The sequence below is a fragment of the Eschrichtius robustus genome, chromosome 18 (genome assembly GCF_028021215.1).
Source record: "Eschrichtius robustus isolate mEscRob2 chromosome 18, mEscRob2.pri, whole genome shotgun sequence".
NCBI lineage: Eukaryota > Metazoa > Chordata > Mammalia > Artiodactyla > Eschrichtiidae > Eschrichtius > Eschrichtius robustus.
This window is the reverse complement of record NC_090841.1, coordinates 48,588,043-48,614,501: the sequence shown is the minus strand read 5'-3', so window position 1 is coordinate 48,614,501 and position 26,459 is coordinate 48,588,043. Positions and strand designations below refer to the sequence as shown.

The following is a 26,459-nucleotide window of genomic DNA, read 5'->3' as shown; positions in this document are numbered from 1 at the left end:
AATGTCTTTCTCACGATTCGACTGGGCTTATGTGTTTTTAGGAGGAAGACCACAGAGGCAAAGTTCCATTTTCATAACATCAAACCAAGAGTATATACTATGAACATGACTTATGCTGTTGACCAGGACCTTGATCACCTGCTGAGGGTGTCCGGCAGGCTTCTCTCAGTGTAAAGGGATCCTCCCTCCCCTCCTGGCCATATTGCACTCTTGGGAATAAAGTCACTTTGTGCAACCTGCACTTAAAGCTAGCGGGGACTTATGTTCTACCTCTGAGGTTGAAGGATCTACAAAAACTGTTTGGAATTCTTCTGCAGATCTCTTTCCTGTTTTTTCAATCATTTGTATTAGCATGGACTCAACGGGTATTTTATACTTTGGGTTATAATCCAATCCTATTTTATATTGTTGCTCTGACATTCCAGCGTCACTGCAGGAATTTGTTTTTAACATTTATTTAGGCTGTGCCGGGTCTTAGTTGCAGCATGTGGGATCTTTTAGTTGCGGCACACGGACTCTCTAGTTGCGGCACTGAGGATCTCGTTCCCTGACCAGGGATCAAACCCAGGCCCCCTGCATTGGGAGCGCAGAGCCTTACCCGCTGGACCACCAGAGAAGTCCTGGAATTTTTTTTTAATTGCTTACTTTCCAATGCTGTTAAGATACGCCAGGCATCCCTGTATGCTTCCTACCCTAGTCCCAGAAATCAGCCATTTCTCCGAGCAACTCTTGGCTCTTTTTATTGGAGATGACATTAGAAACCAAGGTGTACTGTTGTTAGTGGTTAAAATCATCTCAGTGTTTTCTTGGCCATGCCGCTCGGTTTGCGGGATCTTAGTTTCCCAAGCAGGGATCGAACCCAGGCCCCAACCTGGGGCCCTGCAGTGGGAGGGCGGAGTCCTAACCACTGGACCACCTGGAAATTCCCTTTTTCTCTTTTAAAAAGGAAAAAAAAGTTAAAATCCCAATTCTTGTTTTGTTTACCTCTGACAAAACTAGGATATATACAAATGAGCTCCACAGTGTCTTCAACTAATGATCTTGAAGAGAAGAAGTCAATCTATGTGTCTGTGTAAAGACATAAGCATTCATGAAGTATGCCTCCCTTTATACCTCCGATATTGTAAGAACAAATTCTTCTCTTTTGTCTTAAACAAAAGTAGATACTGGTTCAAAGTGGGAATTGTTTTTTTATTAACTGCCCACATAAAGCAGACCCTTTTATATAGTTATGAGAAAGGAATTTGTTCATTGTTTTTGCTATGGTAGGGGGAAAAAGGAAGGCACAACATGAATCTTTTAGGCACTTTTTATTTTCCAAAAAAATTTGTCATTTATATATATAAACATCTCATTCTCTCAAAAAATTCTACAACTATACAGCTGTTTGCTCCATTATTTGCATAGGAAATGACCACAATACAAAAATAAGAGGGAAAAAGAAGCAAAACAGCAACCAACTTATGCTTTTCTTGTAGGTATGTTTCCACGTATAAACATTTTGAAGCCTCTTACAAAATATTTACACCGTTTGTCATCTATTTACACGTTTTTAAGAGCAACTTTTCTAACAAACAAAACTATAATTTATCAAGTTATGAAAATTTTCTAAAAAATTTACTATATTACCACAAAATAAATAAAGATAAACAATATTTTAAAAACAAAATTAAATTTTCATTTCAATTAAGACCGCTTTTGGCATTTTGCTTATTCATTCTGCCCTTTGGTTGACAGCATTGGTGTCACATTACTATTTTATATTGCATATGTGTAGCATTTACTTCCTTAAGTTTTCAACATGTCATTTATAATTAAAGGCAGACACTGAGTCAGTATTAACAATATAGATTAACTAAACTGCACTGTAATTTAGGTAAAATTACTGTGTCTCACTGTATATTACATGCAAACTCCACATAAACTGGCATTTAACCAACTGTACTGCACGAGCAAACATCTCGATATATGAAACCTGCATCATAAATTCCATGTTTCCATATATGAAAACTACATCATAAACTCAACGTGGCCATGTGAAAACTACATAAGTCTGTCTTTTTAAAAAATGATACTGTTCAGCTTATTGTAAGAGATTTAATTTCTGAATATCGTTAACTATCTTTTTAGCTCTTGAGTTCAGAATTCATATAAAATGTCGCTCATATTTAAAATAAACAATCTGATTTTAATCAGTGCATGAAATCTGCTTTTGAAGTTCATTTGAATGATTATTATTTCTTCCCCCTAGAGAAATGAATTTGGTAAGGTTTTAAAAGGTATCTTACCACAGGTTCTAACTGTCAATGTATTCATGGTTATTTTCAAAAGAATTATTTATGATTTTTTCCCCAAAAGAATCTTAGAAAACGTGTAATAAACCTATAAAGCTGATTTGCATATTTACAAAATTTCGAATAGCAAATATAGGCAACTCATATTAAAAAAAAAAAAACAAAAAAACCCCCCACATTTGTTCAATGGCTATTTGGAATTGCCAGGTATGCTGCGCACCTCTAGAGAATTACCTAGTATTGAAAAAACTCCTCTGATGTCAAGTAACATCTTGACACACAATCCGGCCGACTTCCTGTGCCTGCCAACTGACTTGTTTACTCAACACTGTCACATTAAACGGTGGTGCTTTGGGAAGAACACTGCAAACACACCCTGCACCCCCAATCCGCACTGAGATGAGGCTGCCTGTCTGAGATGATTGGCATCTGCCTGGGTGAAGCCAGGTTACAGCAAGCATTCCAGATTCTGAAAAGGACCAAACACTTTGGTATTAATACAATGTATTCCCTGTTTTCTCAAATATACAAAATATACATTTCCAGTCTTTTGTTTTCGTTTTCATTTTTCTCTATACAGTTAAGCCTGCAGTTTAGAGTTTTGCCAAGCGGGCGGAGGAGCGGCGGCAGGCGACACGCGGGTGGCGGCGGCAGCTCAGTTCTGGTGCCTCTTCATGTGCAGGGCCAGGTGGTCCGAGCGGGAGAAGCTGCGGTTGCACACGCCGCACTGGAAGGGCTTGGCCCCCGTGTGCTTGCGGTAGTGCCGGGTCAGCTCGTCCGAGCGCGCGAACCTCCAGTCGCAGCCTTCCCAGGTGCACTTGTACGGCTTCTCACCTGCGCCAAGGGACCAAGAGGAGGAGGTGAAGGCGTAGCTCGCAACACGGACACAGGCAGCGCTGCCTGCTAAGGCATTTCTCTCACACTCAGGCTCCGGGGGGGGGGGGGAAGTGTGTGAATTCCTTGACGAACTAAAAACCCCTCGCGTCATCGAGCGCAGAGTCACTGTTTTGCAGAAGAGCACTTAATTATAGAGAGAAAAAGTATTCTGTTCACCAATACTAGAAACTTAATGGACCACAACTGAGATCCCTTACTTCAACGAAGTGGTCCTAAAAGTTTCTGAATTAGCCACACTGAAACTTCCAGCACGTAAGCCAGTTTGCTTGAACACATGGCTTTCCAAAATGGACGACTGGGCACTGGCTCTTTGAAATTCACTCCAGCACACGTACATACACACCTCCCCGTTTTTCAGACTGAAGCAAAGCAAAGCTAGAAAGAGATGAAAGTTGAATGGTGCTAAAGCTTTACGCATTTGCTGTTTAATAATTCCTCAACCAGATCAGAAAGTCTGGTACCGATAACTTCACTTTGGTGAAGGCTCATGAAACAGCCATAATAATTCTAACATTTGCTGATAAATGCATTTAATTTTCCTTTGCAATGTATTGCGCCAAAAAAGCAAAATTCATTCCATCAACGACGTGCCAAATGCATATTATATGCCAGGCACCGTCCTGAATGCTTAGGATAAAACAAAAATGCCTGACCTCATGGAGCTTGTATGTGTAACATAGAAAAGCCTCTAAGTCAATCTTCCTGTTCTTTCACAGCTCTCTTCACTTAAATAGTGAATTGATATCTGAGCCGCTGCCCTACCCCCTGCAATCTGTACTATTCTTAATGTTGTCTAAAGTTTGCTGGTTGCTAATCTTTCGAAACTACTCAATATTGGCAGCCCAAAAGGATTCTGCCTACAGTGGCACCCAAAGAAACTCCCGGATGGTCTGTCAAAGGCCTTTGCTACCCTTCACTCCAGACCAGCTTCTGACTTCATGCAATTGCCCCGCATCATTGCATATTTTTGATATACAAATAAAATTAAGGTCACCTTTGGAAAAAAAACTACTTGCTATTTATAAGGCAGTCGTAACTCCCAGTTTTAGAATTAATTAATCCTATTTAATTAAGATCATGTATTCCTCTAAATAAATCCCCAAACCTAAGAACTTCTCACTGGGCATTCACTAGTAGTTCCTATATTTTTGCTTTATTTTGTTATAATTTTCCATGAGTTCGTTTAAGAATAGAGTTTGTGAAGTCTATTTGCATATTAAAGTACTGCTGGCTTACTGCTGAGTTTTATATGGATAGCATTTTAAAACTCTGAATAGCCAAACTCCTAAATTCCTTAAAAACGTTTTCTTCTGCAAGGGAAGAGGTGCTTTGAACACTGGTTACTTAGCACCGCAATGAAATCCAACTACCTTTCTGCCTGATTTAGCAGGATCATATTCAGGAAGTTGTAAGATTACTCAACTGAGTCCAAATTTTAAAAGACATTGTTCACATCAACTGAGATTTCCACAGCTCGTGGTTAATGTATTTTTGCTGTCCTGATAGCCACTCTTGACTCCTAAACAAAATCCCATTAAGGACAAAGATGGAAGGGCCAGGGCAGCCCTTTGAATTTTGTACCAGTTACTTCCCAGGAGATTTCTCTTTCAACTCCTGCGGTGTGCACCCCTTAGCCACCCTTCCCCTCTCCTCTCCTCTCTGCCTCTGAGCCAAGACACAAATATTTTTTGTGTTTTTAAGTCCCTTTTAGGTTCCTACTGCTCCATTTAAAAAAATGCACACCTCAATACGTGAAGTGGTTTTTTTTCCCCCTCAGAGTAAATTCAAAGAATTTAAGCTAATATACTTAAACCTTTTGAGTAACAAGAAATAAACCACTTTTCTTTCACTTATATTCACATGTAATTTGTTTAATACATAGAAACGTCTTACTGCCAGTTGTAAATGTAGCTATCACTCTTGTCGATGTAAATCAAACAGAAAAAATTAACCTTTTGCACACAAGTGTTTGTTTTTGTTCCTCGTGAAAAATAAATCACAAAAACAAACATGTTGGTTAAATACTTTACTGTCATTTAATGGGAAGAGAAAGCTATTTCTGATGTCTGAGGCAAGGAAAAAAATTCCTAAAGTGCCCCAATTTTAAAAGAAGTCATTCTAGTTTTTTGAATTGAATAATTAAATGGCAAGAGAACTGAATTTTCAAAGTTTATTTAAGAAACAAGGGACACTAGACTCTTTTTGTTCACTATTTTTACTGGCTAGGAAGCAATAAACTGCATCAGTATTTTTAAAAGTTTACTTTACTGATTGGTTGAAAAACGGTAGCCATGAAAATTCCTAAAACATTTGGGGTTTTGCTCTCAATTTATATGTATCTATAGATTATTCAGCCAAGAATACTACCACTGTCTGGACGTTAGTTATGGGGCCAGGGCTTTACCATAAAAGCAAGGACAACTATTCCCCACTTGAGGCAGTTTCTACGGGATTTGTTCAAGTGTCAACACGGCTCAAGTAAAACATTGTAGAGGAAACTGGTACCCAATTTCTGGCCAAATAGCAGATGCAGGCCTTTCTTCCTCAGCCAGAAACACTATGCATAGTACTTCTGGGAAACCAAACTAACTTCCTTTAAGTTATTTCAACAAGATAGAGCTTTCAAAAGTTTAATTGGATTTTTACAGAATCTCTTTCCAATACCACCAATTTAAAATATTTAGTTAAGCTCTTTCAACATCAACTGTATTTTTAAGTTCTCATGCTGTTGTTAATGTGAAACTTTCCAAAGGCAAAAAGAAAAAAAAAAGTGACAAATCTATACAGCATGTAAAACAAGCTTCAATTCTCTCAAGTAAAGTATGTACTTTCTCATTCTCTTTTTAAAATTACTAGGACTATTTTACTAGAAATCCCTGATCTTTTAAAAAATTGTTAAGTTAAACATACATATGGGTCCACACTGATGAAGTCAATTAATGTTAAGCAAAAACATTACCAGTAGAAGGAGGGAGCAGGCAGAAACAGACACTGAGCGCATACTCCCAACTCAGGTACTTGTATTTCATTTACAAGCACAACACCTCCAGGAGTCAGAAGCAAAATGATGAGCTCCACGTTCAGAAGCCTGGCCTGCCACTTTTCCTCAATGTCCTGCTTACATCCTCCATTAGCAAACACCAATACACGCTCTATATATGAATGATTTAAGGAACACAAGGATACTGTTCACCTTTATTTAAAGATTCTGAAGCCACTTGTGAAGGTCAGTTAATGACTAGCTTAACGGACTGAGAGCAGGCCTGAAATCCCAGACTGTCTGAAGCACAGGACACACCCTGACTGAGCCATCCCTCGGTGGGGGGGGGGAGACCTGCTTTTCAGGACCTGCGGAGTCCTGACAGCTGTTCTATGCTGGGACTGACAATCCCCAAATATCACCTAATGATGGCTCTCTTTTACCCCAGGCTAAAGGAACTTCAGTGGGTTAGCAGAACATGTCTGTGAAGTATTTGAAAAGTCTTTAGCGATGTTTTTTCTTCTGTTGAATAGATTAAGAAATGACTTTTGAATCTGCCACAATAGAATGGGAAAAGTCTCTGCTCTGCTGAGCATATTCAAAAGACTCACACCAAGGCCTTTCCCTAGAATGTTCTACACAGATTCTTCTAACAAAAGAAAAATATCACAGATGGCAATATTTATCTTACAATAGTTATTTTAGGTAACTTCTTTGTTACAGCAAATTTGTGTACCTGGTTTCCTTCCTGATGGCTAAAAAATAAATCCAATCAATTATATTTGATAGAGGCCCAAAATCATCACAATTAAAGTCAATGTTTAGTAAAGGAGAGTATAACCTGTACTGATGAGTGTAACCTGTACCAAGCGACTTGCAAAACACAACGAATAAGACTTGGTCTCTGGCCTCAAAGAGCTTAACATCCATATTCTATTCTGACTGTTAAAGTGGAATAAAATTATTTCAATAGTTGATACTTAAGCTTAATTCTTAGAACTTGAGTCCTTGATGCTCAAAATGAGCTCTTATTTCAGGAGGAAAATATTTTCATGCAATTCAAGAATAATTAGGTCTTTTCCCATCATTAGTGACTTAAGGAATTTAGAGCTGAAACAGTATACATTCTAATAAAAGGATAAAAAAAAAAAAGAAGAAGCTTTAATCCCAAGATTAAAGAAACTCATAGGGAAATGTTGGGTATCTTAAAAAACAGATAAAGCAAGCCGATTTGGGCTCATTAATTCATATTTGTATATATCTATGTCAGTAATTTTCCATTAAAAATCTTTTTATTAAAGGTCATTGCAGAACATCTCCTACACCTGGCAACAGAAGGGTAGGCAGTTCATTTCAAAGATCTGTATTACCAGTATTTGCAAAACGCACCTAATGTTTACTAGATATAGTATCCCTGTCAATAATGTACTCACTTTAAGGAGGCTAATTAAAAGGATATATTAAGAAATTCCCTTCTTTCTCCCTGTGTGTTTATCTTTAAAATCGGACTCACCTGATTCCTTCTAGAAAACCTCTGAACAGCCCAAGAGAAATCATTCCACTTCTCTATATCCCCATCATCACTTCAATGTGATTTAAATGACTGATTTACACTGGCACAGATATTGCTGAATGAAGGCTTCAAATAGCTGTATTTTTGCCTCCTTAACTAGCCATGAAAGTCCCTCAAAGGCAGAGACTGTCTTCTCTTGCCTCACTTCTCCCCGTGCACCTTTGGTTAATCACGTTCGGCCCAAGGCTGACCGACTTGGGAATTTTCATTCACAAAAAGGAGGGAAGGTGTTAAGAGACAGGAAAGCATCTAGTGTGAGACCACCATACTGTGTCTTTTTTTCCACGACCCCACCTGCAGCAGGGCTTTGCCTGGTCCTGTTTTGCTGAGGACCACCGAGTGTAATCTGACTAAAGGTACATTTAGGTGAGAGCCGTACTTTTAGCCTCTTCAGAAACACTTGTCCAGAATCAGTTGATTATCCATCCCGAAGTTGCCCAAGGATAAATCAACTATGTAAACGAGCTTTCTTTTCCAGAATTGGACTGGATTTGATGAAAACCAAGCAGTTGTGGAGCCCCTAGTGCTGGCCAAACAAAGGCAGCCAGGGAACTGCCACACCTGAAGGGGACAGGGGTGGGTGTGATATCCTGGGTGACAGGATATCTCTACCCCAGCAGGACCAATCTCTAGGCACCTAAGCTCCTCTCTGCTACTTCTCCTAAGGGTTCTGGACAAAAACAACCTCTGTCATCGATAGTGTTAATGAAATACCAATTCCTGAGTCTCCTGACAAAAAGACAACATTCAGATTCACCTTCTTGTAATAAGAGCCCAAACTGAATTTTTTTTTAAAAAAAGCAAAGTCTTGGTGAAATACTTTACCTTCTCCTTTTTAACGAAAATAGAAAAATTCTATGTTTTCATTTTTCTAGCACTGAATGAGTACTAGATACCCTTTCCTTTGATTTGCACTTAACGTGGTTACCTTGACCTGCAGATTCTTCCCAACTCTTAAAGGTTTATATTTATAAAGTAGTCAAAAGTATTTTCTTTCGCCCTGATGTTTTTAAATGAATGCTACCTATGGTGTACTTCTAAAACAGTAACTCACCCTTAATCAGAGTTGTTAAAGATCCTTGAATATAAATAATACAGGCTGACAGAATAGGAATGCTGCTACAGAGACACTTACTGAAGTAGGACATTACTTTGTCTCTAATCTTTCACCTGAAAAGATGTAGGTCATCAAGTCAGCAACTACTACGGTCTATAAAACTAAAAATAGCCGCCAAAGTAAAAACCTTTGGTGATTAAACCATTACTTTTAAAAAAAACTACATTCTCACTACCTTCACAGCTAACTGTTTCTGTCTCAACTTCAGCAATTCTATTTAATGCATCTATGAACCACCTTCTCCCACTAATTTATAAAAACAAAAGGAAGAAGAGATTCTCTTTGGATCCTCCACAAGATCAGTCAAAAACGTTTACTTAATCAAATTATACTTCTTAACCTTCCATAAGCTTTATCATCTCAAAACAATGTTTAATCAATTTCCTATGTAAATGTTTTTCGGATGAAAGAACAAGTCCCAGAAGCAAAGTTTAATCTTCCCAGTGAGTCATTAAAAAGAAATTGTTTCTAAGCTTTCACGCTCATAAATACCTTTCCAGGGGTCTGAACCAGAGAATCTCTTTAAGCCACTATTTTTTTTTTTTTTTACATTAACTTGAAATTGTCAATATAGAAAATAAATTTCAAAGCTGCAAACAAAAATAATTTAAGAATGTTTAACTAGTAACATATAACACAGGCTAAATGTGATACTTTTTCCTGCATAGTTTTCAAATACAGACTCAAAAAAATCACTGAGTACTAAATAATTTCATCCTGCAAAACTTCTTCACCTTTACCAATAACACAGGTTACACATTTAACCAATATTGATCTCTAGATCCAAACTGCATGATCTCCACTAAGGCCGTATATACAATCATATGCTGATTTCAGCTCTAAATCATTTTCTAAGGAAATGAAGTCCTTCCTATATTTTTCAAGTGTTTTACCACTTCCCACAGTTCCACAAAAGGAGTAACTCATGCTCAGAACATTATGAATGTTTCCTATTTGTGGGGAAGTGCTACAAATCAAAATACCTTTATTATCAACATGGTCAGTATTTTAAAATAAAAATCCATATCTAATATATTTCATGGATAATAAGTGTAGAGCAAGGAACTAGACAGGAATTTATACCTAAGGATTTTTTAGTACCCAAACTGAAACTAAAATCAATGCTTAGCAATAAACCTCTAGCAGAGATTCTGTACTTTAAGAGTATACATGGTAACATCTTAATATAAATGCCATTAGAAAAGAAAGTGTTCTACAGAGCAAGTAAGGCAGAATGAAGGAATTTAGTCCCTTTACAAGTAGGCTTGGGCTCAAAATCTTTCCAAGGCTTACTGTGAAATTCCTTCTTAAACAAGGAATCCCAAATACAGCTCACTGTGAGATTCTAACAGGACAGTGCTTCACCCGCAGTCCATTTTGTGTTGTTATGTTATTTATGCTTCCATTTTCTCTTGTGGGGTGTTTCCAATGGTCCTTTTCTTGTCAACCCGGGGCAAGGCGTTCTGGGATCATTTAGTCCACACGTAGCAGCCCGTGCAGAGTCCGGGTCTAAGGGATACCGGAGCCCAGAGCGTGCGCTGCTCAGAGTCTGCACAAATGCTCATTTTCTGCCCTGCTGCAGGCAGCTGACCAATGACCTTAAAATGTTACCATACCCTCTTTTCCCAACTGCTTTAGTATATACTCTAGGGTTAAGTGCACAGCCATACATGAGACTAAAACTACTCAGATTTCAAACATTTGTATTCAGAGTTCACTATTTACTTTTTCAGAACTCTTTCTTTGGAAAGTAAGTACTTTTTACTAACGTGTAAACACAATTTTCAAAGAAATTTCCACACTCAATGTAAAAGCAGCATTTTAACTTATGGTACTTCTTAGGCATACCAAGAAACCAGTATCAGATGATGAGAAATTTTTTCAGTTTCTTGCAAATTTTTCTTTGTTATATATAGTCTTAACTTTTTCCTATATTTTGGCCCCAAGCCTGTGCTCAGAAGTTTTTAAAATCTTCACTATGAAATTAAAGACAGTAAGAGGTATGAGCAGAAACAACTATACTGCTGGTTGCAGTAGAATATTCTTTTTGATTTATGAATCAGTTTAACAGTCACCTTGATTTGTAAGGGCAGAATGGTATGTGAATCTCTTTTTTAAAAAGGTGCTTGGAAGCAGCTTTCAAATGATGGCAATGGGTAAAGCCCCTTGTACATGTCATGAGGCTTACACAAATTTCAGTAGAATGTTTGAATTTAAATGCTGTTAAAAGCGCAAATAATTTTATTAGGAAATATACACTTCTTGACACTGTCGCCTAGAAGCAGCCATAATTATTTCTAACCAGAGGCATGACATGTATATACACACGCTACAAATAACACACAAACACCCCTACACACGTTTAAGGGTACCCCTATAGGCTTATAAGTATGGTACCACATGTATACAAAGACGTAGCATGTTTTTAAGTGAAATAGTTTTTTTCCTAGAATAGAGGAAACATCCGTTTCAGGTATTTTGTCTACCCATATAAAGATAGAACTTTTTATTATCTGCATATTCTTTCTGAATAAAGAAATCAAAGTGTATAAACTTAGAAAAACTTGAATGCTATGAGACTTCTGGTTCAAGAAACTGATTATTTTCTACTCTTTCATCCCAAATTTTTTTAAAAAGGTCTTGTTTTGGAAGGACTATTTCCTTATGTTCAACTTGTAAGTCAAGAAGCATTTGCTATCTAAAAATCCAGAATATGCAATTAAATAGAACTCAGGCACAGGCTGTTTTAATTGCTTAAATCATTTTTAAAACATAAGGTAACTTGACATTTTAAAGCAATCAATTATATTCCAAAGAAATCCTAGGGTCCTTCACATTCTGCCTGCAAAATGGCAATCGTTTAAAAAGTTATTTTTTATTTTTGAAATCAAAAACAAGATCGACCTTCCCATATAAATTGTTTTTAAAGTCCCCTAACAGATTGTCAGGGGAGGTGGGCAGGGGGTGGGCGGGAGACAGAAAGGAAACCAAAATCTATCACATGAGAGCAGTTACTTAGAAGTACCTGGGCCTTTAAAGGAAGAAGAAGAAAAAAAAAGATTTTGCTGGCTTCAGAGACATTCATTAAAAAACAACAGGCAGGGTGGGGAGGACGCAATGAGAGAGCACAGGTAATTTTCAAAGGCATTGTCTAGAAACTAGAAATGAGGAGAAAACAACCTCAATGCTCTATGATTACCCAAGAACGGGTTTAGCCAGATGAACAAGTCTGCTACAAACCCTCCCCAAGGCATCTGAAAGGCTATCAAACAAAACTTTATTAAACTGGATTACAGGGTCTCACTCATCAGATGTCGATGGCCACACATTTATGATCTGGTGAAAAAGTCGATGCATGGGACCCAAACTAGACCTACGTCTTCTTTTTAGTTGTTTTTTTAAGTACGAGCATTGTTAAGACAACCCACTATTAAATTTCTCTGCCAGCAGGTCAAGTTCCAGAATCCTAGGTATAAGCATTCAGAGCACTAAACCCTGACAGGGGTTGCAAGGCCATTTAGATATGCTCTGACTACATCCCTGCAATAAGCAGTTGATTACATCGCTATATAGTATCGCCCTCCTCTTTTATTAGGAGACTTTAACCTCAGGAGAAACGTGTTCCCTCCTTTCTATCTCCTGTTTCAAGGACTTTCAAAGGAAAAAAAAAAATCGTTCAAAAGTTTCAAAGTTATTTCCTCTTCTTCTTAATCAAAATTCAAGTAAAAACCCATTTTCAATGTTTCCTTAATATATAACACATAAGGGATAGTTTAGTATTTCTATAGGGAATGTTTTCATGGCCTTGTCATATGTATTCTGAAAACTTCCGATTGAGTTTATATGCCTAACGGCTGTTAACTATAAATATAACTTCTACTTTGGGCTGCTGAGGTAGGATCTTTCCTTTTACATAATCAATTTGTCTCTACCTAAAAACTTTGGGCCGAATTAACCCATTAGTTTCAGTGATAAATACATGAGATGTCTTTTCTTTAAAAGCAATTTCTCAGAAAGTCCTGGAATCTACCACATTGTCGCCAACGCTATTTAGATTTGAAGAAGTAGTGTTTGTCACTGGGATATCAAGCAATACTTCCTAAGTGCACACAAAATGTCTGCAGCCATATTCCTCTTAGAGCTCTATCTCAGCACTGACCTTTGTTCAAAGGCTTTTACTTTTTAATGCAGCAGTTAAGAGATAACTGTTTCATTTATCAAAACTCAATTTCCATAGTAACATCTAGCCTGGGGAGATTCAAGTCCTCACACTAATCCAACAACCCATTCAAAGGAACTGTTGAATACTTTGGTTTCCATAGCAATGATGGAATAAAACATTTTGCTAGGTCATTGCTTTTATTAGCAAACTTATTCTCTGAACTTTAGATTAAAGCTGCATTTACTGAGAGAAAAAAAAAAAAAACACCATCACTTTGTATAGGTTCCTCCCTTTAGGGCTATCCTTTTAAGAAAATCACAGTAACCACCTATATATTTGCAAATACTTTGGGTACTTGGAGGCTTTTACAGCTTGCCACCTAGTTTCGTCCTCAAATGAGTTCTGATGTAAAGTTTTAAAATGAAAAAGCATTTTTAAATGACTGTATAGATCTGACAAGATATGTATTCATAAAGTTATAGGGGCTAAACATGTTAAACACGGATGAGATATAAGCTAGAATAAGGATAAAGTCTCTCCGATGTATAAAATACGGGCTGGGGTAGGAAGTAGAGTAACTTTTAAACCACGACCCCAGTTTTGCCTGATTTTAATACTCTGCAATTTCGACCCTACCTTTCACCAAGCACGGAAAACATGCTAAACGCAGATATTTTAGGTTAAGATGAAACTAAAGATAATGTATTCAGCAGTTATGCTTTACATGCTAAATAGAAAAGGTTTTAGTGTTTGATATAGTTTTATAGAAGCCAAATGATTTGTTGCAGAGGGAGAAAATGAGTTACATTTTTTCCTTCAAGATAGGAATAGCAGTGCCATTAAAGTTTTAAAATCCATTAGTAAACATCGTTGTTTATGTTTGCGAGCAATTAATTCTATGTGAGGTGACAGGGCAAGGCCTTAGTGAGGGAACGTCAGCCTTCCTGGAACCAAACTTCTTCACTGAACTGAATTTTGAGCCAAGCCAGTGCTGAAAAGGTAGGCCATTAAAAAATAAAAGTTGACAGAAGAAACAGATCAAACCACATGTTGGCTTTTAAAGGGTGAATACCACTTAATACTGTTTACACAACTCACAGAATTAACAAGAAAATTAACATACCAGTATGAGTCCTCAGATGAGCTTTTAAATGAGAAGATTTTGTATAAACTTTTGTGCAGCCTAAAATAAAGGAGAAGAACAGCGTGTCATTCTGGAGATCCTTTTGCAATCTTTACATTTGATGATTCAGTGTTTAAAATCTGGCTTTAAAGAAGAAATCTCTCACGCAAGGAGGTATTTGAAACTTCAATTTTAAGAGATGTCTTAAAGCATACTCCCCTACTACCTGATTAAACGTATAACGTGATTTGCTTTATGTTATCACTTTAGCAGAAAGAGAGCAGGCAATCAAGCCAAGCTACAAATGGGAAATTTGTGTTTATACCAGTAGGTGCTTTACACTAGTAACACATACTTCAGTGATTTAAAAAATTTTAATGGCTCTAGAGCTGACGATGTTAAACCATTATCCAAGATGACTGCAATTTTCTGTACTCCCACATTTCTTGTTTTTTCATTTAGTATGTCATGCCATATCATGTATAATAAATTATACCCTGTATTAATCATAAACTAGCTTATGCCAGCAACTTGCAGATTTATTCATAACCATCATCAATTTATATTTTGGGCCACGTAGCTCATTCAAGAATGAGCGTATGTTCACATGCTATCAGAACCAACCTTGAAATCTATTCTGTAGACAGTTCTGTCTTGTAGCAACCGACTCTTCATTCCCACCCCTTATTTTCCCCTGCCTTACTTAAGTAATCCCTTTTCAGGGTACTTAATGTAGAATTAAGAACTCCAATTTAGATTGCTATGGTAAACAATGAAAACGTAGCAAGACTCTAACGTACATAATATTGAAGAGAAAAAAGTCCAAAGTAACCTTTTTTATCCAAATATTCCAGACTTTTTAGCACATCACATAAACACTAGGTAACTAAACGGTTACAAACTTGGGTAAGGCACAGAGACTGTGATGCGACAAGAACAGAGTAGGTGCATTTTTTTTTTATCGTCAAGCACTACTCTCCCGTGTAAAAAGGCACACACAAACACACACTAAATACACGTTATCGATGCTTCAACCAGGTGGGATCACATACCCGGATAATCGCAGTAGTGGATGCGTCGTTTCTCCAAATCGGGGTTACTCCTTCTATTGTATCTGACAGGCTGGATGTTTTGCGAAGCAACTGGCAGGGTGGCAGGTAAATTTGGATTATGAATTGCCAGTTTAGAAGCAATTGTAGCAGCATAGGATGGAGGTGGGGTTAAATTCTGGAGCATCTCTGCTTGTCTATCTGGACTTCCAGGCTCTGAGCTTGGTGGTGATGGGGGGAAGTAAGTGGCCTGCTGGGAAAGAAACTGACTTGGCATGGGGTATGTGCAAGGGGGCATGCTCTGGAATTGCTTCATGGCAGTCTGCGGGACGGCAGAGGTGTGAGTGTTAAGACCCGCCATGGCGGCCGACACTGAAACGTTAAGAGTGTCCATCACTGCTGTCTGGTTTGTAGAACTGGGCATATCTAGATCCGGTGTATTCAGGAGCTGGTACAGGTGGCCCTGCTGGGGAGGGACAGAAAGATGAAGGTCTGGTGTAGGAAGTTCTTGTTTGATGAAAATATTGTTCACCTCTGGAGCTGCGGTCTGGTGGGAGCTGAATATACTGGTGAACTCAGGGAGGGCCTGGGTCGGGGCCGGAGGAGGGGCTGTCGTTTCACTCTGGTGGCTGAAAATGGTAACAGGTTCTGTCTTGATGTGTGTTACGCACGGTCTCTGGGATTTGTAGAGGCCAGTTCTCAGGTGAGTGATGTCGGGGAGGAAGACATTCATGTTGATACTGTAAGGTAACCCTTCACTGTCAGTGAAGAACTGGTCTACGACTGAGGCACTGTCTCGTCTATACTTTTTATGCTCTGGAATTATAGAAACTGGAGGAAGCTGAGGTGTCAGATACTTCTCCATTTCACATCTTGTCTAAAAAAGAAGAGATACAAACATGTATAATCCACCCAATTCATCATCTCAGGAAGGACAAACTGTGCTTACTAAAAATTCCCCCAACAATCCTTACGAAAAGTACTAAGGCAAACTCCTAAGTGTTGCTTATAAACATATCAGGTTTATTTGTCAATTGTGTAACAAAATGGTTCACCAAAAACTTACGAAACTGTGTTTACCAAGTATTTGGTAAAATAGCCCCCAATCAACCCCAGATAAAAAATGAAAGAGACAAACCAAGAAGAAAAAGGAAGCAAACAGAAAAAATATTCCTTTCTGATGCAATAATAAAGTATACTTTATCATCACTCACGTACAAGCAGGGTTCCCTGCCCCGTTACATTTAAGTTTGCAACTGAAATACAGTATTGTAATATGGCCAAACTACCTTGATTCTGTTCATGTCATACAGGTAAATTCAGTGTTTAAAACAGAAAGAAAAAAAAAAAACCCAGCAAACCTCAACCATAATATTGCAAAGTTTCTCTCTCTCTCTCTCTTTTTTTTTTTTTTTGCTTGGGTAGATATTGCTAAAATATTTAATATAAAACATATTCCTTGGCTATTTCAGTGCCTTTTCCATTTTATAGTCCAGTGGAAACTTAAATACAATGTCTTGAGCAAAACATAGTATCCACTGAAAGAACAAACCAACTTCACCCTTCACCATTTGATCTAAATGTTGATTTTAATCAGCAGATTCTGTAATTGGTTAATATGATAATGAAATGTTCCTATTCATATCCCTATCTACAACAGATCTTTAATTACCTAGGGGAAAACCATTCCCTTGGTAGAGTGGTGCTAAGGGGCCCGTGGGTGGGGAGAGGCTGCCTGTCGCCAGCACAGTCAGTCATCAGCCAAAGATTTATCGTGTGCTCCTCAGTGGGCCAATGCTACATTCCCCCTCACTCTGTAAAGAGCTCAGTCATCCTTATTCTCTTGTGTCTTCTAAGCAGCAAACTGACAAATAACCAAATCATTTTAAAATGGTCATTTTTTTTTTTTTTTGTTTAGGACACAACCCAGCTTGTAACTGGTCTCCTCCGTCTTTTACAGCTATCGTCTTTCCTGGTATAACATAAACTTCTACAATTTTTTACATTGAAAGGAAATTTCAACAGAAAAAAGACACAAACACACACAAAACACCCCAAACTAGATGCTCATAGAACGATCAACCGCGGCATCCTAACCAGTGAATAATACAGTCATTTTTTGCTACTACTTAATTTCAAGTGTTTCAAATCAGACCCCGAATCATTCGGTGTGGATATAGACCGTGTTTCCCGCATAGACACGATTTAAAAATAAAAATTAACGCTCTGGTCTTGTGAGTCATTTCTCTGACAAATGCCACTGCCCTTTCACAGCAGCGCGACACTCGCAGACCCCCCGGAGCAGGAGCTGGGTAGCAAATACACAGTGTACCAAGGGGCTATTAAATGAGGCGTCTTGAAATAAACCGAACTAAACCCTTTCGTGCACTTCGCTCCCATGGTGGTTAGTGGTTTCTGATTTTAGCTCTTCCAGCTGTTTGCATGTGGGTATGTTTCCAATTTTTTTTTTTTTTTTCCTTGGGACAGGCTAAAAGTCCCGGGAAGTTTTTTCTGGGCTATATGACTCCCTGCGTGGGCGAAAGAAACAGGCGGTTGCTCTAATTCGGCTGCCGGGCAAGTGTAAAAGCCAACTGGCAGCTTTCATCGAGGCTCCAGGAGGAAATTTACGCGAACATGAAGAAACCAACACCCCCCGGTCTTTCTTTGTCTTTCTTTTTAAGCAAAAATAAGCGCTCCAACACCACCTTAGCTTTTCCAACTCCCGTTTCCCAAAGGCAGCCCTACGATAGCGTCTAAAGCAGGTTGCACCAAGGGATATGAATCTAGCACCCCGAGAGGCCTGCCTCCAGCACCCCGATTTGCGTTTCCACTGAACCCGGGACGGCGTGGGACGAGGGTGGGTGGGGGGGGGGGGAGTCCAAGGCCGGGGCAGCGGCAGGAGGCGGGATTAAGAGGACACGCGGAATCGAAGCGAAGTAGGGCGTGAGGTACGAGGTTTCATCCCCCGAGTGGAAGAAAAACAACTAAGGTGCGCGTGAGCACCAGTTCCCTCCTTAATCTTTCCCGGACAGAGCTGCCAGGGCAGATTCCCCTTGGACCCTCCCCTTCAGGTCCCCCCACCTTCTCCCGGCGAAAAACGAGTGCCCGGCCAGGAGGGCAGGGCGGGGCTGCCCCCCAGACCCGGGCCGCGGTGAGCCCCGACGCGCGCCCCAGCCTGGAGCGGCCCCTGTCGCCCGCGCGTCGCAGCGGCGGGACACGCCCGAGTCCCGGGAGGGAGGCGGAGGGAGGGGAGCAGCTCTTCCTACCTGGACCAGCTCCTCGGCTGGCAGTCTCGGGCCGGCGGCGGGCGGCGGCGCCGGCTGCGGCGGCGCGGGGTGCGCCTGCGGGTGGTGATGCGAATGCTTCAGCTCGTCGCCGGGGAAGAGCGCCGCGTCGCGGGCCGGGTTCGCGGCGCCCAGCACGGGCTTGAGCTGAGCGAACACGGGCTCGTCCTGCGGGGCCGGCGGCTGGGGCATGGGTCCCAGGCGGGCGCTCATGGTCAGCACCCGCGTAGCCATGGGAACTCGGGGGTCGGCTCCGGGCGCGGGGCGCGGGTTGAGCGAGCTTCCCACGTCGCCCACGCTGGCTCGGGCCGGCGAGCTCGGCGCGGGGCGGCGGGCGGAGGAGGGGAGGCTCCGGGCGGACCCCTCAGCTCACAGCAGGCGCGGTTTTTGAAGGCGCGCACGAAAACCCAAACTCTTCCGCTCCGCCTCGCGTGAACGCCGATGTCCTCCGGGCGACCACTTTCTCCCGCCCCGCCCCACCACGCTCCCTCGCTCCCCCGCTCCCCCGGAGCCCGCTCCCGCCACTGCCGGTGTCCCCGAGCGAGCTGCGAGCGCGCGTACCTGCCCCGCGACTACTGACACTTGACGCCCGCCTCTATTTTACCCAACTCTGGGGGGGCGGGGCCCGCCGGCAAGACTGGCAGCGCTCCGGCGAATCCCGAGGCCCCGAGGCCGGCCGGGCCGGAGCGACTAGCCTATGAGAAAGGAGAAGCTTGCCCAGAGCTCCGCCTCCGCCGGGCGGACCGCACCCCTCTCGGGCCACGAGCTTCGCGCGCAGGGCGGCCGCGCAGTTTGTACACAACTTCTCTGACAGATTGGGCTGGCGGAGCTGGGGGCGGAGGAAGGAAAGAAGCGGGTGGAATCTGGGGAAGAGAGGGAATTCGGGTGGAGACGTGGAGGGAGATCTCTACGGACTGTTCTCTGCCAGGATTAGAGAGAAAAAAGAGTTTTGCAGGTCTTAGGTGTTGTGCAAGGACCTGAAACTCACAAGCTGAAACCTAGAAGGCAGCTAGGTGCGGGCGCTAGGGTTTTGGAGAGTTTTGTTTAATGAGCGTGTATTTTTAAATATACAAAATGTACTTTCTTTAGCGCAGAACTAGGGGCGGTGTGATAAATTTAAAAACAGCTCTTGTGTCTGTGTATCTTTAGCACTGAATATATCCATTTAGCAAAGCAAATTTGGAATGCCCTGAATAAAAGTTTTAATGGCAAGTATTTTTTTAAGTCCTTACATAAAAGCTTGGTTTTTCTTTTTTTCCTACAGTATTTAAATGGGTAGGAGTAGTTTTCACACACGTTTCAACCTCGTATCCGTGTATGGAGAGGAGGGGGATGGGTCATATGAATTTTGAAGTTTTTAATATTTACACTGTTGATTCTAGCCAAAGCATGCAATCTAATTTAAGCACTGACGACTAGATGAAACGTATTTAAATAGACATTACATCTTTGACTTATTTTTGCTACCCCTGTGTGTTCAAAAAGTGGAGTTTAATATTTACAAAACAGAAACGTAGCACATTTACCTTTCACCATGGCACCTACTCCTACGAAAAGACAACGAAGAAGCCACAAACGTTAGACAGGCAGCAGCTCTGAAAACTGGGAATCCAAATTTGTAGGAAAGTAATAGCCAAAATATATCACTGTCCATTGACTGCGTTATAATGGGAAGGTGAATTTTTGCCAGCAATCACCTAAGGAAAGCACTTTCCTTAATCCTTACTGTTCTTGTACATGATTTTTATCTGGCTTATTGGGAAGCCATAACAATACACTGAAATAAAAATGCCTGGAATGTTACTACATTATGTGTATATACGGTGACAGCACACTATACCATTAGACATTTTTACATATACGACATCACTTCACAGTAAGGCAGCTTTTACAAAAAAAGAGTTCTTAGGAAAATGTTCTCTTCAAGAAGTGAATCTAACAAAGATAGGAATCTCGTTTCAGTGTGTAGATTAAAAAAGTTTATATACACAAAGTGTTACAGGTGTTTATTTATTATTAGAAAACATAAAATTATGCTGTAAAATATATTTTTTCTCCTTTTCATTCCGTTCTTGTTAATGATTCATTTTTAGAGCTGTGATCACTGATTTCAGAGAATGGTTGACGACTACTTTCATGTTACCAAAGTATTATTTAATGCGTTTTGGCAAATTTTTTTCTAAGCAATCTCACACCATCTACCTTCACCTTTAAAAAGCCGCCCTGATTTTCTCTGATATTGAACCCAATTATATAATTAAATAATTTAGAAACAGATTATAGAATTGGTATGGGATTTAATGTAACTTTAAAAAAAATTGAACCTTGCATAATTTTTAGTACTTAATGCTGATACCATGATCAAACCTGTGTGATATAGATAACTCAATAGAATTTTGTATTCTTTTTAACTTTAAATCTAACTTAGATTTAATACAAGTTGGTATCTATTTATATTTTAATTTGCTTTTAAACCTATCTAGACCTTTCCTTTTGTCTCTCTCTCTTTTTTTTTTTTTTTTTAACCAGAGCGTTGATGGCCTGTTATTTCAACCTAAGCTTTTGCTGCAATAAAATCCAGTTATTTTACTGGAAATATTTCTACATTTCACACCATTTTTTAACATGCTTTCATTTACAAAAGCGTTTCCAATGCAAAAAAAAAAAAAAAACTATTTGATAAACTTTTAATAAAACATTTTTATAGTCCTTTAAATTTTTTTTCATATTTCCACTTTTCTTAATGAATGCAGATATGAACCTAGCTATGGTTGGGCTCGAAACATATTTACAGCAGAAAAGCTGAATACAATCTTTTTTGCTCAAATACAGTAGCATTTATTTAAATTTCATTCCTGACATAAGGGTTCATGAAATAGGGCTGCCACTTTTAAGTAATAGTTTCTCTGAAATACCCAGCTCTGCAGTCTCACAGAAAATAACTAGCTTAGCACTGTACAATAGTACGGAAATTGGAAAGAAATCCTTTTCTGAGACATTTGCCATGCGGTTCTAAACATATAAAAGACATGTTCAACCAGGCTCACTTGCTGTTGCTGTAAACACAAATGCCCCAGCTGAAAACCTGCTTCACTGACTTAGCCAAAAGGGTTAAAACTTGATAAATATTTTTCAAATGTTCCAGGTTCTGCATTGGCGTGAAGCCAGACAGTGTGAATGGACAGATACTCAATTACTTTGAACTTTCTAGTTCTTTGCATTCCTTCCTGCTTAGTAGTGCTGTACCATGAGGGAAGATAGGAGAAAACAAAAAACAAATGTCAGGTTTCAAAAATCAATTAGTGGCCTGGCAGTGGTGTGTTAACTGAACTGTGCCAAAACAGAGCATTCGGAGGGAAAGAAAGAAGAAAAGTTGAGTAGTCAAGTTAGGTAGGAGGGTAAGCACAGAAGCAGTGTGCATGCTTAAGTCCTTAGTCACTGGGCAACACAGATTTAGTCTTAGAATAAACCCTAAGTGTCACTATCTTTACGGGAATAAATACGCCTGAATGTGTGGAGGCCGAATAGGCATTCAACGATGGGGGAGGGGGAGGTTTGAAGGAGGCAGTGGAAAAAAATGGATAAATAGCTTCTGAATGATGAGATGAGAGAAATATGAAGCTATCACTAGGGCAATGTTCATAGGAAGACACGGCAAAGGAAATATCTGTACTCAGTTGTTTGGCCGACACGTCACGGAGGGCTTGAAATTAAGGGATCTAGAGTATTTTTGACAACATTTTATTCACTTTGGAAACTATTCATGGAATATTGCAACTCAGTAAAATCAAAGTCAAATTTCCGAGTGATATTGGGCCATAGAAAAAGCACGACAAAGAATAAAAATCTTTTTCTTTTTTTTTTAATAAGGCAGTAAATTCTCCTCTAGGGTAAGATTATTCAATTTAAAGTGACTTTTTTGATAATCATTAATTATCCACCTAGTGTTAGACTCTGTATCAGTAGGAACGTAAGACAGAATTATTGTCCTTTATTTCACACTTTTAATCTTTTCTATTCATTAATGGCAACTGCTTGTAGCCCCACATAAAAAGAAAAAAATGCCATTGAGAAAAGAACACAAGAAACAGAAGCTTCAAATGAGATTAGTCAAAATTCAAACCATTTTGACTCAAAAAATTAAGACACACGAGAAAAGATGTCCTTTCCTTTTGCGATGAAACAGTATGTAATTTAAATAGGATTATAGACTTCTTTTTGTATAAATTAAAGTGATGTCAAGAAAAAAGCTTCATATTCTATTTTTTTACTATCTCAACCCCAGTCCTTAAGAAATTAAATTTTATATTTAAGTTTGGATTTAAATGTGTTCTTCCTGAAATATCTCATAAAACTCTCAATGTGCACTTATTCCTAAATGTACTATAATTTATCCTATTTTTAAAACTCTAGTAATATACAAAAAACAGTGTTTTACCTTTTGGCTGTACTGGGATTGCTTTTTCCACCTTGTTAGTATAATAAGCAGACAACTATAAATGCCTTGAACCAAGTTGCAGGCCAGGGCCAGGCATACTGTAGCTTAAACTGTACAGTATTTGAATTCTGACTCTCAACATGTTAGGAAAGGTCAAGAGAAAAATCCTGAACTGAAGTAGTTACACCAAACAATCTTTTAGAACACTAAGGACGCTTCATCACTAGCATCACAATGAGCAGTGTTTTGAGCCAATTGCTGTTCATGTGATGACAAAAGCACTAATGGTCCTAGGCTGTGAGGCACTCCTACTGAATGCTCAAGTGAACTGTGCACGGGGCACAAGAAAATACGCCTTTGGAGGTTAATTTGTGAATGAAATGTGTAAGGATAGCGCTAAGCCCAATGCTGGCTCTTCATGCCTTCACGTCTATCCACTGGTGATGGTTGTGTAAACTTCTGTAAATATTGAAGAGGACAGTTTGACAATTAGTAGAAGAAGGCTAAAATGTAAACAACGTTTAAAACAATAGATAATTCCCCCCCTGGGAAATATATTACATTATACGCTGAAAAGAACCCAGGTATCCAACAATAGGAGAGTAGTTCAAGAGCAGCCACTGAATCTATTACCATATTCATATTATTAAAGGATATTTAGTCACATGGGAAAATACTCACGACATGTGAAGTAAAACAAAGTTAAGAGGTTTTTATAAACACAGACCCAAAGATGAAAAGAAAATACAAAACACGTATGTATTTTGGTGGCTCTCATTGGATGGTCAAATGATGGGTGGTTTTACATTGCTTTATACTTTTGAATAGTTTCTAAATTTTTCACAATTGCCACATATTCCATTTGTAACCAGAATAAATGTTTTTAATAAAAAACATACATAAATGTTACCTCTATACAGTTAAGGATTTATGGGAACTGTAGGTGAAGATCAAGTGATTTTCCATTTGAGAGCACCAAATATAGCCACAACTTGCCGACACCCTGTGCTGGGAAAATATGTAAACCTTCTTAACCAAGCCAGTAGATTTTCAGCATTCACTGCAGAGTAAACAAGCTGAAGAGAGATTACAAGGTTTGAAGTTTGGAAAGGGATAACCTGGGAATGTTTTAAATATAAATATGCTTTAATTTATTTCTTAAGTGATCAACAAGACTTCTGCAATGATTTATACTCAAAGTTATTTTGGGTATCTCATTTTACGTTCTTGCTTTGTTTTCCCCTATTAAATGAACTAGGTTATTTACAGTGTTTTGACAAAATGCATAGACTCTTAAAGTTCATATGCATCTCTTAAGGGCTGTTTGTGTTTTCTGTGGTTCACCCCCCCCACCCCCCCCCACCCCCGCCGGTCACGCCTCAGGGTTTGTGGGATCTCAGTTCCCCGACCAATCCCAGGGCCACGGCATTGAAAGCGACGAGTCCTAACCACTGGACTGCCAGGGAATTCCCATTTTTGGAGTTTTTTAAATTCTAAAATATTCATAAAGGCGATATAGAGTAAAATGGTTTCTAATGGGATGTCTTTACTATATTCTCTCTGAGAGGCTTGTTCTCCTAAAGTTGTTCAAAAGTAATTCCCAAACTTGCTTTCTGGGAATTGAAAATTAAAGTCAGGGGAGCATGTTGGTGGTGGTCTAGGAACTTAATATTTTAAACATTTTTCTATAAACAAGTCAATAGAGAGCTGCTTTCAGAGTTAAGGGCCCACATGCCCCTTCTCCACCCTCCCATCATGACCTCAACCCACAAGTAAAACATACACACATACACACACACACACACACACACACACACACACACACACACACCCCTATTCTAAATCATCCAGCACATCACTGGTGCCTGAAAACATTTATTGAACATCCTTAGTGTGCTGAGCACTGCTGTAGGCCTTGGAAATATAAAGATGGGTAGGATACAGTCCCTGCCCTAAGCATTATCTGGCAGGTAACCCCCCCCCCCCAAATATGTTTCTTGCTTCTCACTAAATTGGAGTCCAAACTCTTCAGTTTGGGACGTTGAGCCAAACCCAGCCGATCTTTCCAGCCTGGAATCTCCCTACGCCTCCCTGCCTCTTCTCCCAGGAACCTTAGGCTCTAACCATAGGGCTAATTTGTCATTTCCCAAATGCCACTCCCGTTCCCTCCAATGTCTGTCTTTGACTACATATACCATAAATCACAAGCCCAGCTAAAATCCCACCTCTCTCCCAAGGTCACTCCATATACCCCAGTAAAAATTACACTCTTTTGGTTTCTTTTCCTTCCCATTAGCTTTGTATCCCCAGTAAAGCACTCCTAACCATCTGCCTTGAATCCATCTCCCCCTACAAAATCGCATGTCCCTGCAGGACACAAATGGTCTTGTCTTTGTGCCCATAATGATGCCTCTGAGTGCAGTATCCCACACCAGAGAGACCGCTGACGTTTGGTGAACTCAATTTTATTCTTGTAAACATAAAAGGTAAAATTAAGAATAAAATTTCATAGAATGCCATCTTAAAATGTAGAAGAAATGAGTCAGAAAGATCACCCTCTTACAACCATCGTAGTATTAATTGATTAAGGCAAGAATTAATGGAAGCTAAAATGATTGGGTACCATTCTGACGAGGAATAGGATATTTTACATAGTCTCAAAGTATTCCCCACAAATAAGGTATTAATTACAATGGGAAAAATAGTAACCTACCAATGGAAAAACTTGGCAGACACTACCTTAAGCAGATGATCAAAATTCACATCATCATTAATGGGACAAACTGATATCTTGGGGGTTTTTTTGATGTGATGAACTGAGAAGGATGCAACGTTGTTTATCTTGTGTTGTATTGTACATAAAAATACATCACCTGAATCTAACCATGAGGAAAGTCAGACAAACTCAAATTGAGGAACTTTCTACAAACCACTGGCTTCACTCTTCAAAAATGTACAATAAATATGATGAAAGAGGGACTTCCCTGGTGGCGCAGTAGTTAAGAATCCGCCTGCCAATGCAGGGCACACGGGTTCGAAGCCTGGTCTGGGAAGATCCCACATGCCGTGGAGCAGCTAAGCCCGTGCGCCACAACTACTGAGCCTGCGCTCTAGAGCCCCCGAGCCACAGCTCCTGAGCCCACGTGCTAAAGCCCATGCACTTAGAGCCCATGCTCCATGACAAGAAAAGCCACTGCAATGAGAAGCCCGCGCACCGCAACAAAAAGTAGCCCCCGCTCGCAGCAACTAGAGGAATCCTGCGCGCAGCAACAAAGACCCAACGCAGCCAAAAATAAATTTTAAAAATATGCATATGATGAAAGAGTCATGAAAGACAAAGTTTCAGCTAATGTTTCTTTTTAAAGGAATAAATAATCCTGGTTTGATCTACATGGGGGGAGGCCGGAGGGAACTGTCACAATAAACATAATTGGGCTAATTAGTAAAATTTGAGTATGAACTGTAAATAAAATTTTCAAACACTTTGAAATTCCACTTTTAGGTATTCATTCCTCAAAATCACTTAAATGTTCACAAAGATA

The 26,459-nt window shown here is 39.7% G+C and overlaps 1 protein-coding gene across 1 annotated transcript; it reads right to left on the bottom strand.

Moving 5' to 3' along the window:
* Positions 1–1,360: 1,360 nt before the first annotated feature.
* On the bottom strand, positions 1,361–18,948 carry KLF5 (KLF transcription factor 5). The gene is made up of 4 exons (XM_068526557.1): positions 18,462–18,948; positions 15,199–16,072; positions 14,147–14,206; positions 1,361–3,128 (listed from the first exon to the last, which is right to left on the bottom strand). Exons 1-4 carry the CDS (start codon positions 18,711–18,713, stop codon positions 2,950–2,952), a joined length of 1,365 nt encoding a protein of 454 aa, XP_068382658.1. The 5' UTR covers positions 18,714–18,948; the 3' UTR covers positions 1,361–2,949.
* Between the last annotated feature and the right edge of the window lie 7,511 nt (positions 18,949–26,459).